Source organism: Lepidochelys kempii, chromosome 20, assembly GCF_965140265.1.
Source record: "Lepidochelys kempii isolate rLepKem1 chromosome 20, rLepKem1.hap2, whole genome shotgun sequence".
Lineage (NCBI taxonomy): Eukaryota > Metazoa > Chordata > Testudines > Cheloniidae > Lepidochelys > Lepidochelys kempii.
Genome location: NC_133275.1, coordinates 22,890,475 through 22,908,352, shown reverse-complemented (window position 1 = coordinate 22,908,352; position 17,878 = coordinate 22,890,475). Strand labels below are relative to the sequence as shown.

At 45.9% G+C, this 17,878-nt stretch overlaps 1 protein-coding gene across 1 annotated transcript; it reads right to left on the bottom strand.

Annotated features, from left to right (window-relative positions):
* Positions 1 to 1,485: 1,485 nt before the first annotated feature.
* Positions 1,486 to 9,138, bottom strand: SYCE2 (synaptonemal complex central element protein 2). The gene is made up of 4 exons (XM_073319193.1): positions 9,061 to 9,138; positions 7,414 to 7,532; positions 4,808 to 5,018; positions 1,486 to 2,233 (listed from the first exon to the last, which is right to left on the bottom strand). The coding sequence occupies exons 2-4, from the start codon at positions 7,524 to 7,526 to the stop codon at positions 2,039 to 2,041; spliced, it is 519 nt and encodes a 172-aa protein (XP_073175294.1). The 5' UTR covers positions 7,527 to 7,532; positions 9,061 to 9,138; the 3' UTR covers positions 1,486 to 2,038.
* Positions 9,139 to 17,878: the final 8,740 nt, after the last annotated feature.

Sequence of the window (17,878 nt, the reverse complement as noted above, 5' to 3'; positions counted from 1 at the left end):
GGTGGCTGGTTGCCCTGGCCATTGCAAAACAGAAGAAAATGACCAGCAATAGGCTGTGTTCAAATTTCACATCCCTTCACTCAAAGGTAACTTTCTTGACTTGGGAAGGTTGTTGAGACCTCTCGGATTGTAGGGCTTGGGGGTGAGTGGTGAAGTCTGAGCAGTTGAAGAGTGGCTGAGCACAGATCAAGATGTTCAGTAACTCACTGTAATGCTCCCACAATCATCAGGGCAGAAGGATTGGAAATGTGTCCCTTGGGTTGTGTATGTGAGATGCAGTCATGGGAGCTCTGGGTGCACAACTTGACTTCCTTCAGGGAAAAGTTTTCCAAAGAAACCAGGGCCAGATTTTTCAAGTGCTTGGCCCCCACAATTGAAGCCAGATTTCCGAGAGATATCAACGCCTGATGCCCTGAGCTCTTTCCTTGATCTAGGTCCGATGGTGGATGCTGAATTCTCTTGAAACTTCTGGCCCTCGGGCCTGCCTTTTATTCCAAGGTGTTTCGCTCAAGCACTCAGATATGACAGTGATGGGGTGGTATCAGAACCTACGCAGAATAGCTGCCCTAGCTCTAGTGATGTGCTGGCGGTTGAGTTTTCAGTGCACAGTCCATCTCTGCACAAGAACCAGTATGTTCAATACCAGAATTGTACTGTAGTCTCTCTGCCAGCAGTGTTCAACTTGCTGAACAGCTGGAGCTAAATTCAATCCTAGCTGAGGCAGGTGGATTGAGCCCCTAATCTCTGGCAAATAGGTTACAAGAAAGCAAAGTTTCATACAGGCAACTGCCATGGCCTATGACTACATGTAGCTCCAGATTTTTTTCAAAGTGCTCAACACCCAACTTTGACAATCTGGTCTGTACTGTTCGTTATGTGAAATGGACATTAGACCAAGAGTAGGAGATGTGCCCTTATCAAGGGGATTAGACAGCTGAGCCATCCTTGCTTGAAAACTCTTTAACAACCAGGGTGGTTTCTCTGGATTGATCCACCTGAAACGACCCTTCTCCTCCACACCGCTTCAGGTTCCATGACTGTGGCAAAAAGTCCCAGCCCACCTACATGTGCTAAGACAATTGGGGCTGCCCCAGGAATTATAAAATAGCCGTGTCCAGCATTGGGCAACAGGAACGGTATATAAAAATAACTTGCCGGTTTTCTGATCTGCTGGCTGTGACTGATGGGTGGAAGTGGCTTCTTAGGACAGAAAGTGCAGTGCTCCCTGCCCTTTTCCCCACACACCCCCGCTTGGCTAGGACTTTTTGTTCCTTTCCTGTAGGTCTGATGTGCAGCAGAACAGGTTCTGTTTTCAGCCCCTGCATGTGTAAGTGGTCTTTTTGTTCTCTGCGTTTGAGAATAATAAGGGCTTATCAGGAACAGCAGCTTAAACTCTGTTCTCCTGTAAAGAAACTGAGCGACAGAATCTTATGTTTTTGCTTTAAATCCCATTGTGTTTTTCATATCAGCACAGACAGCGGTTGGAAATAACGAACAGGCAAGTCACTGAAGGAGACATGTTTACAGCTATTGATAAACCAACAAAGTGGAATGTAACATTCATGTGATCTTTATAAAATGCCTTTTACAATAAACAGCGCTAGGAGAGAGTTAGCGACAACAATCTCCCCCTGCCACACTGGAAGAAAGACATTTCAAAGGCAGCAGGGTGCAGAAGTTTGACAACAGCCACTGGCCATTGCATGATCCTTTCGTATCTTCAGTGGGCTTTAATGACATCTCAACATTCCCTCCCACGTAGATAAGACTTATTCCCACTTTTATGAAGACTGACTCTTGCCAGCTGTGGTTTTTAACCTGTCTGGCTTCATGCCCTTTAGGACACTATCAGAGCTTGAAAGTTTAGGAGTTTTTAAAACAACTTTAACAATTAAACAAACTGCAACAGGAATAGAAAAAGGGGCCCTTATCTGACCTGTAGTCTTATTTTTCCTTTTGCATCAGAATAGTAGCTACACGATGGTTTGAGTGGTTCCTTTGGGCTTTTCATTCCAGCTGGCCCTTCTTCCCAGTGTTCTCACACCTCTGGCTGCACGCACAAGTCTTTATAAGCTGCCTCCACAGTGTGGCAGACTTGTCTGAGCTCCGTTTGGATCTGGCTGATCCTCTCCATTATCTCCGAGAGCTCTTGGAGCTTATCCTGCATTTGCTTGTTATGGCGATCGTAAATGAGAAACATCATTTCCTCCAGCTTCTCTGCCAAACTCGAAACCTTTTGCAGTGCAAGGAAAGACAGGCCTTAGGAATTAAAATGGATCAGAGGCTGATGGCTTGAATATTAAGGGTTGCATTATCCCCCCACTCCCAGAGTAACGGGATGCAACTATCATTGATTTCAGTGGGTGCTCTGCCATGTTGGGATGGGGCTGAGTCTTGCCCTAAGTGTGACTTTTTTCATGAGTTTTAGACAGAGTAGACCAAAACTGATCTCTGCATAAATGTAAATGCTTACTGCAGGCTTCTTATACCATCTTCTGAAAGCATCTGGGGCTGGCCATGTGGGAGCCAGGATACTGACTCCAGGGACTGCTAGCCTGGGCCAGGCTGGCAATTCCTTATTCCTATGCAGACCCCAGCCCTACAACTGGTCCATGCAGCACTTCAGTGCAACTCCATGAGGATCTGCCTGCATGGATCTGAATGCAGGAGTGGGATCTTCATGGGAAACAGCAATATGGCACACAAGAGGATTCTAGCCTACTAGCGGCCATGTGCCCCAGAGATCAGGGCACTGGACTGCAATTCAGGACACCTGGGTTCTATTTCCAGCTCTCCCAGGAGTTAGGTGGCTAGCATGATTTTCAAAAGCCCCAACCTGCATTTTTAGGGCTCCTAAATACTTTTGAAAATCTGGCCCAAAGCTTTAATGACCGCCTCAGCAATGGTAAGGCGGAAATAACTTCCCAAGTGCATGGAATGTGTGACCGGAGATGTGCTGAGCTGCTCCTGGTAGAGGCCATGATGAAGGTTTTGCGAGGGCGAGTGTGAAATGGGAGACGTGTTGGTTTCTGCATCTGTTGGAGATGGAAGTGGAAGCCTTATGGCAAGTTGGAGTGCATTAGACCACAGCGATCAGAAGGTGGTAAAGAATTCGAATGACTTTCCTCTTAACTTAGTTCCATGCTTTGAAGTCACTGGCATAAAATGAAGCTTTGGTTTGTTATTCCTTTTGCATAATAATCCCTAGTTTTTATCAGTAGATCTCAAAGTACTTCACAAAGGAGGTCAGTACCATTATCCCCCTGGGGAAATTGAGGCACAAAGAGGTGAAGTGATTTGTCCAAGGTCACCCAGCAAGCCAGTTGCAGAGCCAAGAATAGAACCTTGGTCTCCTGGGTCCTAGTCCAGTACTGTATCCTATAAGCCACACTGCCTCTCTTAATAATAATTAATAAATATCTCACTCTCGTATAGCACTTGGGAGACCTGGGTTCTATTCCCAGTTCTTCCACGGGCCTGCTGGGTGAGCTTGGACAAGTCATATTGACCTGCTGTGCCTCGGTTTCCCCATTTTACAACAATTCTGACTTTTTGTAAGGTGCTTTGAGATCTATGAATGAAAAGTGCTAGATAAGAGCCAGGCGTTCTATATATTACAAGTTAGCGTCTGTAGCTGATTTTATAATGGAAAGCGCCCCACTGTTGCATTATTTTTCTTTACATGTATGTAAAAGTATGCTCCAAAGCATCTGATTTAATGCCTTGGAGGCAAGGAGGACATTCAGGCGGGTGATCTGTGACTGATTAACATGATTAAAATACATTTAAATAAACATTCTGTGAGTGCACGATCTTTAATGTGTGTGCAGTCAGAGTGGAGAGGAGATTAGCGAGGCAATGGGGGTTGCTGCATGTCACAGGGATTCAAGTTAGTGGGTGAGGCGTGATGTTGGGATTTCACTGATGTTGGCAGGTAAAGTGGTTTTACATTAAAAACAAGCTCTGTACTGATTCGCTGCAACGTAGCAGAGAATTGGAGAACATGGAGACTGACAGGGCCCCTCTAGTCCATCTCCTTTCAAGTAGAGTCTAGCTGCTGCTCCCCTCTTTTGTTCTGTCCGATCTACTTTTAAATGCTCTATACGGTGAAACTCCCCCAACTTTCCTTGGGGAGATGATTCCATAACCCAGTATGGGTCCCTGGGAAGAAGACCCATGCGAGAAGACCTTCCTCACACGGCTTTTCCCACTCCCATGAAAATGGAGGGCTCAGCCATCCCTCCCCTTGGCCCAGTTGTCTTGGGATCTGGGGGGGGTGGTGGGGGAGAGGAGCATAGGAGCATGACTGTTGGAGGAGGCGTGTGGGTTGGAGAACGCTGCACCCAGTGAAGTTCAAAAGGAAAAGAGAACACAGTTCTGGGCTGTATTACCTTTCCCACCCCGTGCTGTGTGACCTATCCCTCTGAGGAGGGGCCCTAGTGCAGCTCCTGCTTGGGAGGGCCTTCTAGGGAGACTCCAGGGTGTGTGTGAGAGGGGGCGATGCATCAGAAGCAAAGGGCTTTCATGCAGATGTCTCCGGTCTCAGGCCAATCCCCTGGGATATATGGTGGGTCCTGCTGCCTGTTCCAGCCTGGGGCAAACCCTGCCTCTGTGCTGGAATGACATGGGGTTTATACCATGGAAGGGGACAATCCACCCCCCCGATATATAGCACTTCCCCACACACACATTTTCCTTTGCTCAGCATTAAAACCCCTCCTCCTTCACCAAGCTAGCTAACTTCTCTTCCTTCCTTTGGCTTCCACCCTCGAGCCCTTGCATATAGCCATCTCACTATCCACTTCACCTTCAGCAGGAGGCTCTCCCTGAAATTGCTCATGACAGTGTGGTCTTTCTTCCGGTTCTCGTTGATCTTCTCAATCAGCTGCTGCGTTCTTTTCTGCAGATTTTCAATGTTTGAATCCAGGGCTGCGAAATAATTGGATGACTTGCCATCCAATGCTGTTACAGGTACATCTGCAGTGGGGCAGAGCAGAGATGTGCTGGGCGATTCCTTCCTGCATTTAAATTGAAATAAATGAACGTGTGTTGTATTCACCTGTACCCCAACTTACACTCAAAGGCCAAAACTTAGGTGAGTTTGAGGACTCATTGTGAAAGCATTCACTTTGTTTCCAGATAAGAGTAACTGACATATCTGAAGCAAGGGGGGAAGTTTACCTGCTCTGTGGAAAAGGTAAACTTCCCATCCTTTCCCTTGCTGTCACTCCTAAAGTAAGGGAGCATTTTAAAACCAAACAGCGAAGGTCAGATCCTCCCCTGGTCACTGGTGCCTGTATGCATGTAAGAAGGCTGCAGCTATACAAAACTACCATCACAATTCAATACATGAAGAAAAATTACAAAGACTAGAGCCAAAGTTATCGAGCAAAATCAGATGCCAAAGAAAACTGGTCCCAGCTATTTTGTTAATTTCTCTCTTGTGGGAATTTTAGTCCTTTACATTTGTGTATCCAATAATTAAAGCAGCTTATTAACCAGAATCCATTAATCACAAACTTGACAGCTCCTGTGTTAGCTAATTCTATTTTATAAAGGAAATACAGAGTCCCTGTTGGCAGACTTGTTTGTGAAACTATTTCTGCAATGCTAGCAAAATTGACATCTAATTCCATTTGATGGGGTGGGGGGGGATGACACACATGATGAGCAGCCTCAGGTTCTAAATCAGTACCCTTGCCTATGGAAGGCAGTGTGCTTAGGATCAGCCTTCTGGGTACATTATTGCATTAGCACATTATATACTGTACTGATCAGGATTCCCGCTCAACTCCTGATGCTATTGGCTGGCACGCCTACATCAATGTTTCTTAACCTTGCCTTATGTTGCCTTATGTTGGCATTTGGTCCTGAGGAGGCGTGGAGGAAATGGGTCTAAATAAACCAAGCCATCTGCCAAGGTGAAGCAGCTCAGTGATGGAATTAAAAGCCAGAGACACCTGCTGTTGATTAGCTCTGTCCTCTTATACAGAAATACAAGTTAACAACCCCCATGCCAGGTGGCTTTGTATACAGTCAGTGCGCTGTATGTACACAGCTACTACAAGAGAGGCAGTGTGGCCCACTGGATTGGCCACTGCCCTGGGAGGCAGGAGATCTGGGTTCTAAATAAATACACTAGAAGTGTCAGGTGCTGGGGGGCCATTTAAGTCCTATAGAGAGGAGCTGAAAGACAAACTGCCTAGCATAACTGCTCCCATCCAAAGGGTTGTCTACACACAGCTTTTGTATCAGTTTCAAACCAGTACAGGGGTGCTGGAACAATTTGTATAGTGGAAGTGCTGAGAGTCATTGAACCAAACTGGTTTCAGAGTAACAGCCGTGTTAGTCTGTATTCGCAAAAAGAACAGGAGGACTTGTGGCACCTTAGAAACGAACCAATTTATTTGAGCATAAGCTTTCGTGAGCTACAGCTCACTTCATCGGATGCATTTGTATCCGATGAAGTGAGCTGTAGCTCACGAAAGCTTATGAACCAAACTGTAAACCCTGTATATAGTGGAATCCACTCCAAGCCAGTGGGTGCGGCATCACCCCTAGTTCCAGCACCTATGAACCAGTATAAAGCAGTACAACCCTCTAGTGTGGGTACTGTTAGCTACATGTAGGTCTTGTCTCGGGAAAATGAAACCAATATGGTTATAACTCTTAGTCTCGTCGGACAGTGTCTTTTTTTTTCAGTGTAGCATATGTCATTGTATTCACACACTAGGGGTATCCCAATGTAACTATACTAAACTAATATCTAATCATACCCCAACTGAAATAATTACATTGGTTCAAAGCCTATGTTGAGAGTAGGCGTAAATGCACTGACTGTCACCACCTCTTTAAAAGCAGTAGATGGCCTGGGAACCACTTTATAGGACTTAAAATGAGTAATTCTGCCTGTGCTCAACACAAGAGAATGTGTGAGTCATTAATTAGACAGCACTTTGCATCAGGAGATCTCAAAGCACTTTACAAAAGAGGTCAGCATCATTACCCTCATTTTACAGCTGGGAAAACTGAGGCACGGGCCATTACTTGCCCAAAGTCACCCAGCAAACTAGTGGCAGAGCCAGGAATTGAACCTAGGTCTCCTGAGTGCCATTCCAGTTCTCTATCCATTGGGAAATACTGCCTCCAAACTAACTTTTTAACTTAAGAATGCAATTAGAAACATTGTCCATACCCAATTATATTAATTAGAAAACCTAATCTGAATACAGGCTGGGAAATTGCTACAATTAACATGAACAACCAAGGCATTCCCAACTATATATTTATTAAAAACACATTTCTTCTTTGGGAAGTTTCTGTTGACATATTCCTGGCACAAGGCAAAGCATTTTCTCCCCTTTCTCTGGCTCTCAGCAAATATTAGACAGAAGTCTGTGCAAAACGCCTCACCTGGACAGGATCTCACTATGTAATTCACGTCTTTCTATATCATCAAAGAACGGGCTGTCCGGTTTAGCCTGCTCCTCTTCTGGCTCTGGACTTTCACATTCCTGATTAGACATTGTAACCTTTAAAAATTAGAGAGATTTTTCAGAGGCTGCATGGATCAGGCACTCCACTGGGACTCATTCTAGCCTTTGGCTCTGCCACTAATTTGCTGTGTGACCTGAGCAAGTCACTTCCCTTCTACCTTGTCTATTTAGAGTTGAAGCTCTCCAGGGCAGGGACTGTCTCTTACAAAGTATTTGTACAACTCTTAGCAAAATGGGGCCCTGGTCTTGTTGCAGCCTCTAGTCTCTATAGTAACACATATAATTAATAAGAATAACAGAATAATCACTGACCTACATGAGCTACCAAATCAAACTGAGAGTTTTAAACTCATATCCAGTAGAGCTTGATAGGAACTTTTGATGACATTTATGGGGGATTGGAAAATGCTGATTCCTCCTAACTGAATCTTCCCATGGGACCATGTCAGTTTCAATTATTTTTTTGTTTTGAAAAAGAATTTTTTGAAAAATATCAAAACAGCCAGTTTTGACATTTTCATAATTAAACATTTGGAATTTTCAGTTCAAAACTACTTTTTGTTTAAAAATCTATGTTATTTTATATTTTAAAATGTTTTTAAAATAAAAAAGGTCAAAACTGAAACACAACATATTGAATTAATGGAAAGGAAATATTTCAATTTACCCCAAATCATTTTTTTCAGTGTTTCAGTTTATGAAAAATTTTGAGACTTTGGCTCTTCGTCCCTATTTGGAACCAGGAAAAAAGTCAAACTCTCAAAATTTGTCATAGAATGGGAAATCCATTTCCTGACCAGCTCTAATATTGAATCTGCTTCTCTTCTACACTAGTTTTACACTGATATAACTTCACTGGAGTTACTCCCAATTTACCTAGAGAGCTGGACAAAATACGCTATTTTTATGTCTGACTTGATTTTGCTTGGAGAGTTTGAAATAGTCTGTATTTTATTAGATGTACTATAGAACAAAATTTGCTAAGAAAAACTGTTAAAACACTGAGGATATATATATAAATATAAAGACACTGCAACTCTAACCTCTGTTAGAGAACTACAAAATTGCATCGATCTAGAAACATTTTTAGCTTTCTAGCTGTATAAGTCAATTGTATTTACCTAGATTGTAAATTCTGTGAGATAAGGACTGTCTTTTTGTTATGTGTGTATGTACCACATCTAACACTGTCCCCACTGGATTTGTGCTGGAAATGGCCCACCTTGATGATCATACACATTGTAAGGAGAATGATCACTTTAGATAAGCTATTACCAGCAGGAGAGTGGGGTGGAGGGAGAGAAAACCTTTTGTAGTGATAAACACCCATTTTTTCATGGTTTGTGTGTATAAAAACATCTTCTGTATTTTCCACAGTGTGCATCCGATGAAGTGAGCTGTAGCTCACAAAAGCTTATGTTCAAATAAATTGGTTAGTCTCTAAGGTGCCACAAGTCCTCCTTTTCTATCCCCAGTCAAGAGGTTCTAGCAATTACTAAAATAGAAATAATGATAATAATAATTAATAATTAATAATAAAACACCTAGAACCTACACTGGTTACCTGGATTTGAAAGTGTAACCTTGTCTGACCTCAACCAAGATCTTCAAAACTCTATAGGAATTTAATTTTGAAAAGGAGAGATAAGTACATACAATGTTTGTTAAATTCACATCATTTACTAAACTGAAATGTTGCAGGAAGCTAGCTGTTGACCAATCACTACAATTCCACTCCACATCCTCCCTCTTTTATATAATTAGATAAATTTTACTGGGAAAAATCTGACTTCAGGATTCCCACCTCTGAGACATTGCTGTTTTTCTTAAAGACCCAGCTCCTGGGATCATGTGAGCATCTCAGTTTTCATTAAAAACAAAAAATGAAAGAAGTCATTCCTAAATTTTGTGGATGAGAATAAATGCTTGAAATCATGACCCCCTAAAGATAGCAAATAATCTGTCATCGTAATCTGACAACCCAAATTTATTTGTCTATTGATTATTTTTAAGCCATGATTTTTTTAGAATTTGGGGTTGGATTTTTTTGGGTTGGCAGTATTATGACTCTTAATATTTGCTTTAAAAAAAAATCAATTGATCAAAGATTTTCTCATGCTCAAAAAGGGCCTAAAAGAATTCCCACTGTGTCTGAATACTGATGGTAAGCGTTAAATACATTGAAATTAGTCAATTCAATCAAATTAGAGGAGATGGATAGCTAGATGGGTGTGTGTTTTGCCTGCTAGATAAATAGATCGGTGAATCCTACCAGTGTGTGTGTGTGTATATATAAACCCCTCTAATTTGATTTAATTCTGTAGGGTGGGGTGCTTGTTTTGTTCCCTCCTAAGGGTGAAGGGGCTCCTGTATTGCCCCATAGGAGCATGTGGTGCCCTATAGCAAGGCTGGGGGGATCCCCAATGGGCCGGTGTGAGGAGCCCCTAGGGGAAAGGACCCCCACATGGGACAGCTGTACCCAGGCTCACAGTGCGGGAGACCCCATAGGGGGGTGAGCAGCCTGTAGATGGATGAGGACCCGATATCAGGGCTCACCAGGTGGATTTCATATAGAACTGGGGGGGGCTATATTAGGGCTCTCAGGGGGACCCTACAGAACTGGGGGGGCTGTATTGGGGCTCCCAGGGGGGCCCATATAGAACTGGGGAGGCCTGTATAAGGCTCCCTTATATATGTGGCCCCTCTGTTATTGCAAGCCTCTCGGTGGGGCCTGGGGGGCGGCTCACCCCAGAGATTGGGCTGGATCGGGGCTCCCAGCGCCCCTCCCCCCTCCCCGCAGCTTTTCCCGCCACTTCCCTGCCCCTTAACGGCCCCGCTGAGAAGAGGGGTGGGCCGGGCCTGGGCCGGAGAATGCCAGCCCTGCTAGCCAATCAGCGCCCTCCCCGCCCTCAGCTCCTCCAATGAGAAGTCGAGGGGGCATGAAAGCGGGGAGTGAGGGGGAGTCCAGGCTGGGGAAGGCGGAGGTGGTGGGAACCAGGCTGGGGGAAGGGGACAGGGCTGAGGGCTCCAGGTTGGGGGAGGGGGGCTGAGCTGGGGGGACCGGGCTGGGGGGGGGGGGAGGCAAAGCTGGGGGAAGGGGCAGGGCTGAGGGGTCCAGGCTGGGGGGTGGGGCGGCACATCCAACATAGTTTGGCAGAATTAGTTGCACAAAAGACAGCTGGAGTAGCAGGGAGCCTGGGTGTAGAGCACTGCAGTGTTGGGGGGATTTTCATCCCCCCAAATCTAGAGCTTGCATTAATAAAGGAAACACTGAGTTTGGAACAGAAGCTAGCCCCCCCCCCAGCATTGTTTACACTCCTGTTGCAGGTGGGGATTGAGACTGAAGGACATTAGCAGAGCTCTGGGGGATGGGTAGTCCAGGACTAAATAGCTGTAGAACTATGGGTTACTCGTGGTGTGGAAGGGTTTTGCTCACTCGTCCCCATTTTCTCCATTCAATCCGAGGTGGCCATAGGACAGGAATGACAAAGAAATCCTAGATAGTCACAGATTTCTGGCAGGTTTCAGGTGCACCTGGAGAGCAATTTGGAGAAGCATGAACATCATCTACCCTCACTTGTTGCTTTAGCCCCTAGGAGATTTTGGTTTCTGTGGCTCAGAAGCGCAGGATCTAAAGCATCCCCTCATCTCACTGTGTATGCACCTCCCTGGTGTTCTTCATGCCTATGTGAATGCAACAGGTTCCAAACAGTAAAAAATGAAAATAAACTGGTAGTTGCCAGCGATGTTGAAAACACAATTATTAAAGAAAACACTACAGACAGAGGCATTCTTGGTTTCATGGCGAGAGGGCTCTTTAATACAAATTTGCATGATTGTGTCCAACCAGGGGATGCAACTTCTTCAGAGATGTATTTGTCTGCTGCTTTTTAGAGTCCGGTTCTCCCCCTATCCCAATCCAATCTTGTATAAGGGAAGTAGCTGGAAACCAGCAAGAGATGGTTAAACCATCTTGGCTTTGTTTTGAATGCCTGCTTGTATTAAGGAAGCAAAGTTGCATTCCCAGCCCTCCCCACCGCTGTCTGGAACTGCTTAATAAAAATTCGTAGATTTGTTCTACGTAACTTCTCCTATTTACGGCGATTCACATTATTCAATGCTTGCATTTCAAAGGCTAGTTAAAATTATATTAATCCTCCTGCTCAGAGGGATCCATGCATTTCTCTTTTAATCCTTGGATCTAAAAGTGCTATCCCATTTTAGAGCTGGGGAAACACACAAGGAATTGGAGTGATGTGCAGCAGAGTCAAAGTTAGAACTTGGGATATAATTCTCATTTCCTTTGTGAGGATGGGTCCTTTAAGACAATTTGACTGTCTCCATATTCTGACAGGTTTCAGAGTAGCAGCCGTGTTCGTCTGTATTTGCAAAAAGAAAAGGAGTACTTGTGGCACCTTAGAGACTACAGCTCACGAAAGCTTAAGCTCAAATAAATTTGTTAGTCTCTAAGGTGCCACAAGTACTCCTTTTCTTTTTCCATATTCTGAGGCTGTGCAGGTCCCTGTAAATTACAGTGTCTTTGAGGTTGCTCTAGTTTATACTCTGCTGCCAGTGGCCCCCACTGGGCCTGTATTCTGGAACCATTTTGACCCACCTTAAGCCTCCTTTATGCTACCATTAGTGTGACTGAGAATCGACCCCATTGAATGGCCACGCGGGCGTCATGCTATCTACACACAAATGGACATCTGAACAAAAGGCTTGTGTCACTTCCTGGCTCCTCTCTTGTTAAGGGTAGTCCATCCTCAGTTCCACACAGGAAGTCCCTGTCCAGGAATAACCATTTCAGATTGATCAAAGATCCAGTATTTAAAAACAAGGGATGCCTCACATGTATGTGTCATTGCCTTCATTCTGTTTGCCTGATGACTTCACTTCTAATAAGAATCATTTAAAAAACAAAAGGAGTACTTGACCTGGGATATTCTATCTACTACCCAAGATCCATAAACCTGGAAATCCTGGGCGCCCCATCATCTCAGGCATTGGCACCCTGACAGCAGGATTGTCTGGCTATGTAGACTCCCTCCTCAGGCCCTACGCTACCAGCACTCCCAGCTACCTTCGAGACACCACTGACTTCCTGAGGAAACTTCAATCCATCGGTGATCTTCCTGATAACACCATCCTGGCCACTATGGATGTAGAAGCCCTCTACACCAACATTCCACACAAAGATGGACTACAAGCCGTCAAGAACACTATCCCCGATACTGTCACGGCTAACCTGGTAGCTGAACTTTGTGACTTTGTCCTTACCCATAACTACTTCACATTTGGGGACAATGTATACCTTCAGATCAGCGGCACTGCTATGGGTACCCGCATGGCCCCACAGTATGCCAACATTTTTATGGCTGATTTAGAACAACGCTTCCTCAGCTCTCGTCCCCTAAAGCCCCTACTCTACTTGCGCTATATTGATGACATCTTCATCATCTGGACCCATGGAAAAGAAGCCCTTGAGGAATTCCACCATGATTTCAACAATTTCCATCCCACCACCAACCTCAGCCTGGTCCAGTCCACACAAGAGATCCACTTCCTGGACACTACAGTGCTAATAAACAATGGTCACATAAACACCACCCTATACCGGAAACCTACTGACCGCTATTCCTACCTGCATGCCTCCAGCTTTCACCCTGACCACACCACACGATCCATCGTCTACAGCCAAGCTCTGCGATACAACCGCATTTGCTCCAACCCCTCAGACAGAGACAAACACCTACAAGATCTCTGTCAAGCTTTCTTACAACTACAATACCCACCTGCAGAAGTAAAGAAACAGATTGATAGAGCCAGAAGAGTTCCCAGAAGTTACCTACTACAGGACAGGCCTAACAAAGAAAATAACAGAACGCCGCTAGCCGTCACCTTCAGCCCCCAACTAAAACCCCTCCAACGCATTATTAAGGATCTACAACCTATCCTAAAGGATGACCCAACACTCTCACAAATCTTGGGAGACAGGCCAGTCCTTGCCTACAGACAGCCCCGCAACCTGAAGCAAATACTCACCAACAACCACATACCACACAACAGAACCACTAACCCAGGAACTTATCCTTGCAACAAAGCCCGTTGCCAATTGTGCCCACATATCTATTCAGGGGACACCATCACAGGGCCTAATAACATCAGCCACACTATCAGAGGCTCGTTCACCTGCACATCCACCAATGTGATATATGCCATCATGTGCCAGCAATGCCCCTCTGCCATATACATTGGTCAAACTGGACAGTCTCTACGTAAAAGAATAAATGGACACAAATCAGATGTCAAGAATTATAACATTCATAAACCAGTCGGAGAACACTTCAATCTCTCTGGTCACGCAATCACAGACATGAAGGTCGCTATCTTAAAACAAAAAAACTTCAAATCCAGACTCCAGCGAGAAACTGCTGAATTGGAATTCATTTGCAAATTGGATACTATTAATTTAGGCTTAAATAGAGACTGGGAGTGGCTAAGTCATTATGCAAGGTAGCCTGTTTCCTCTTGTTTTTTCCTACCCCCCCCCCCAGATGTTCTGGTTTAACTTGGATTTAAACTTGAAGAGTGGTCAGTTTGGATGAGCTATTACCAGCAGGAGAGTGAGTTTGTGTGTGTATGGGGGTGGGGGGGACGTGAGAAAACCTGGATTTGTGCAGGAAATAGCCCAACTTGATTGTCATGCACATTGTGTAAAGAGTTGTCACTTTGGATGGGCTATCACCAGCAGGAGAGTGAATTTGTGTGGGGGGGTGGAGGGTGAGAAAACCTGGATTTGTGCTGGAAATGGCCCACCTGATGATCACTTTAGATAAGCTATTACCAGCAGGACAGTGGGGTGGGAGTAGGTATTGTTTCATATTCTCTGTGTATATATAAAGCCTGCTGCAGTTTCCACGATATGCATCTGAGGAAGTGAGCTGTAGCTCACGAAAGCTTATGCTCTAATAAATTGGTTCGTCTCTAAGGTGCCACAAGTACTCCTTTTCTTTTTGCGAATACAGACTAACACGGCTGTTACTCTGAAACCATTTAAAAAACAGTCCACTGAAGAAGGCTGGGATTTCCAAATAGGTGTTTAGACCCCACTGAAATTCAGTAGGAGACTAGTGCCTTCTTCCAATAAGGCAACTCAGGCCTGGTCTACACAAAAAAATTAGATTGACCTAGTTACGTCGCTCAGGGCCCTGAAAAAAATTGCGCCCAAAGATGCCATAGTTAGGTCAACCTAACCTCCAGGGTAGACACAATGTACCACCCTTGATCTAGCTACTACCTCAGAATAGTGAGCCAACTACTTTGATGAGAAAAAAATCCCAGTGCCACGGTAGTGCTTGTAGTGTAGTCAATAGCCTCCGAAAATCTCCACAAAAGTCCAGATGTTTTACAGGAAGCAGGTATTCTGGCAGCTTTAACAGTTCTAGGGACTCAACAAGAAACTATGGCAGCAAGAGGACTAATAACGTTTACTGTCTTTCTGATCATAAAATAGACACTTCCCCCGACCTTATCTGACAGCTCATCTCACTCCAGGGATTGTTGGACAAGAAAGGAACATTTTGTAAACAAACATTTTGTGGCAAATATCGAATTTCACAGGTTTGGGACTGAGAAGTTCAGTGTGATCCCTGCTCTGTGAGAACTTGTGAATGGTTCCCATCTGGGATTTGGGTGACATCACAGGCTAGTTCTTCCAGCTCGTGTTATTTTTACACTTGTAATCCATTGATGCCTGGAATAGCAGCACCTTCCACCTCATGAAACAGGGTTTGGTGGTTGGTTGCTTTTTCCCCCTTCCCAGAGAGAATTTAAGATCTGGAAACTGTGCCACTCAAGAATGAAAAATCCACACCGCCTGCATGCGTGGGCCAGAAAGAATATGCTGAAATTGACCCTGGAGGAGCAGAGCATGAGAAATGCAGCAAATGGCCCAACAAAGACCGGGGTGGGATGGCAGCATGGTAATCTTGGAGATGGAGGCCAGGGCATCTGAGCGAAGAGTTGGCAGAGAGGGGAGTCATGTTCAGAGATGAGCTTCGCGGTGTACGATGTGGGGTGTTTGGATCAGCCTCTCTCTTAGACATGCCGTTTCAAAGTTGACAGCAATGCTGCTGTGGCTAACTGGGCTCCATGCAAATGGGTTTAGCGACCAAGGCAGGAATGATGAGTGACTGACCAGACTGAGGCCCTGCTTTGTCTCACAGGGCCGTGCAATCGGCTTGCTCAGCAGGACTGGATGGGGAAGTAACTTGCTGCCAATTCCGATCCCTGCACCCGCCTTAGTCACTTCCCACAGCATTGAAGGGGAAATGTCGTAATCAGCTCCTCTTGAGCCATTGGCTTTGCATGGAATTCTCCTGCCCCCGTCCTGCCCAACCCTAGGGTGTAAGTTGAGGTAGGAAAAGGCCTTGTTTAACGTAAACTTTCTTCCAGCCCCGAGGTGTGTATATTGCAGCAGCATTAGACCCTTTCACACATGGCTAGAGTCTGAGTGAAAGGGGGGCTCACACCACTTTACACATCACTTCTGCATCTGGACGACCATATCCACATCAAGATCTGTCTTGCTCTCTCTGCCCCCTCTGCTTTCCAGCACCTCAAGCCCCTTGCTTGTCCAGGCACTCAACAGGCTCTTGGCCCAAATCTGAAGGAGAAAGATTCAAGTTTAGAGGCACCTCCCATCAGCTCCTTTCTTGAACTTGTCAAGTTCAGCAGGTGTTTATTTCCCTCATGTCAAGTGTACCAGGGCTAATGTCCCACGTGTGGGGATCCAGATCGGAAGCTTCTCTTCTGAGCCTGGCATCTGTGCAGGGAGCAGCAGGGTGATATTTATAGCAGTGGAGGTGCCAACATCTGATGTCTCAGCTTCTCACCTTGTCACCTAAATACCATTAGCAGCAGGTCGCCCTCAGCACTGCAGAACCAGGTCACATTGACAAGAGGGTCGGTTCCCTTGCAGTTCAGGCTGCTGGACTCCAATCAGATCAGATCCATCTGATCAGCTAGTCCATTGCCTTCTGGTTGACCCGAGATGGCTCTCTCTCTCTCATATGCCCCACTCCTTTATTTGCAGGGAATTCTGCCACCCTGGTGGCAAAAGCTTGGTCTACACTTCAAAGAGGCTGCTGGACAGAGCCAACCCGGTGGTTCCCTCTGGCTCTCTTTCTCCTCCATATCATCAGACCTCCTGTGGTTTCCCTGTTTCCTTCCCTCCCACTTTCCTCAGGACAGTTAGACACCGTGGGAATCGCTGTTGGGTGGAACCTTGGTAGCTGGAATGCACCCGAGTGAATCGGCAGCAAACACCCTCCCACAGCCCACTGGGCCCTGCCCCGTCGAATCCCTACATCGGCTAGAGCTCCAGGATCAGGCCCCTGCTTCATTCTGTGCTGGATCACGTCAGCTCCCACGTCTCCTGCCAGGAGAGCTCCATGCCACCAGGCCTGCAGAGAGAGGCCCGACACACTGCACTCAGTGCTTCACACCAGCACTCCACCCGGCGTTGACACTATCTTGTTAACACCCCTTTGCTCTTCGCACTCCCAGCTCGTCATCTTCCTGAGCAGCCGGAGGGGGGAAGCAGGAGGAATGGTGAAGTGAGGAAGAACAGCGGGGCCCATCCTATGCCCACAACTGCCCTGGCCTCACAGATTGCCCTGGGAGATTGCCATCCTTGCCTTCACAGTCTGTGTCCCCAGGGCAGAGGACAGAGGCTCCTTACTGCTCCCAGCTGGAAATTGTGCGCTGGAGCTAGTGATCCCGGCTTCACCCCTTTCGGGGAAGGGCTGGGAGATAGAAACCTGCCCACACTGTGTTCTGCCTATGCAGCGACTCCCAGATTCAGCTCATCGTAGGAAGACAAGTCTGAAAATTACCCCACGCACCTGTAGTCACATCTTATGTGTATTCCTGTATTCCTCAGGCCCCACTCCGAGTCCAGGGTCGCACGGTGCTGGGTGTACACCGTCTCAGTAGACACCGACTGGGAGGGGAAACTGAGGAACGGATTTGCTCAAGGTCAGACAGCAGGATGGGAAATAGAACCCAGGAGTCCTGAGTCCTTGTGCAGTGCCCTAGCCAATAAACCAGGCTACCTCTTTCTAGACCTACTTATCCCCTGTCCCCTTCACTGGAATGGAGGTGCGGGGCTGCACCCAAACGAGCAACACAAGAGCTGCATTAGCGGGCTTTGCAGATGTCAGGCTTTCATTAAAATAAATAACGAAGGGTCTTAGGGTTGCAAAGAAAACTCCCAGACCACGACTCTCATGGTTAGCTTCCTTGAATGGCGGCTAGACAGCCAGAAACCACAAGCTAGCTAAATTCTCCTGTCCTGAACTGCTTTGCAGCCTTGCTGT

Coding starts and splice junctions, on each gene's coding strand:
- SYCE2 (XM_073319193.1), bottom strand. CDS start 7,526: ATGTCTAATCAGGAATGTGAAAGTCCAGAGCCAGAAGAGGAGCAGGCT. Junction 5,019..7,413: donor CATAGTGAGATCCTGTCCAG/GTGAGGCGTTTT, acceptor ATTTAAATGCAG/GAAGGAATCGCCCAGCACAT. Junction 2,234..4,807: donor GGGAGAGCCTCCTGCTGAAG/GTGAAGTGGATA, acceptor GCACTGCAAAAG/GTTTCGAGTTTGGCAGAGAA.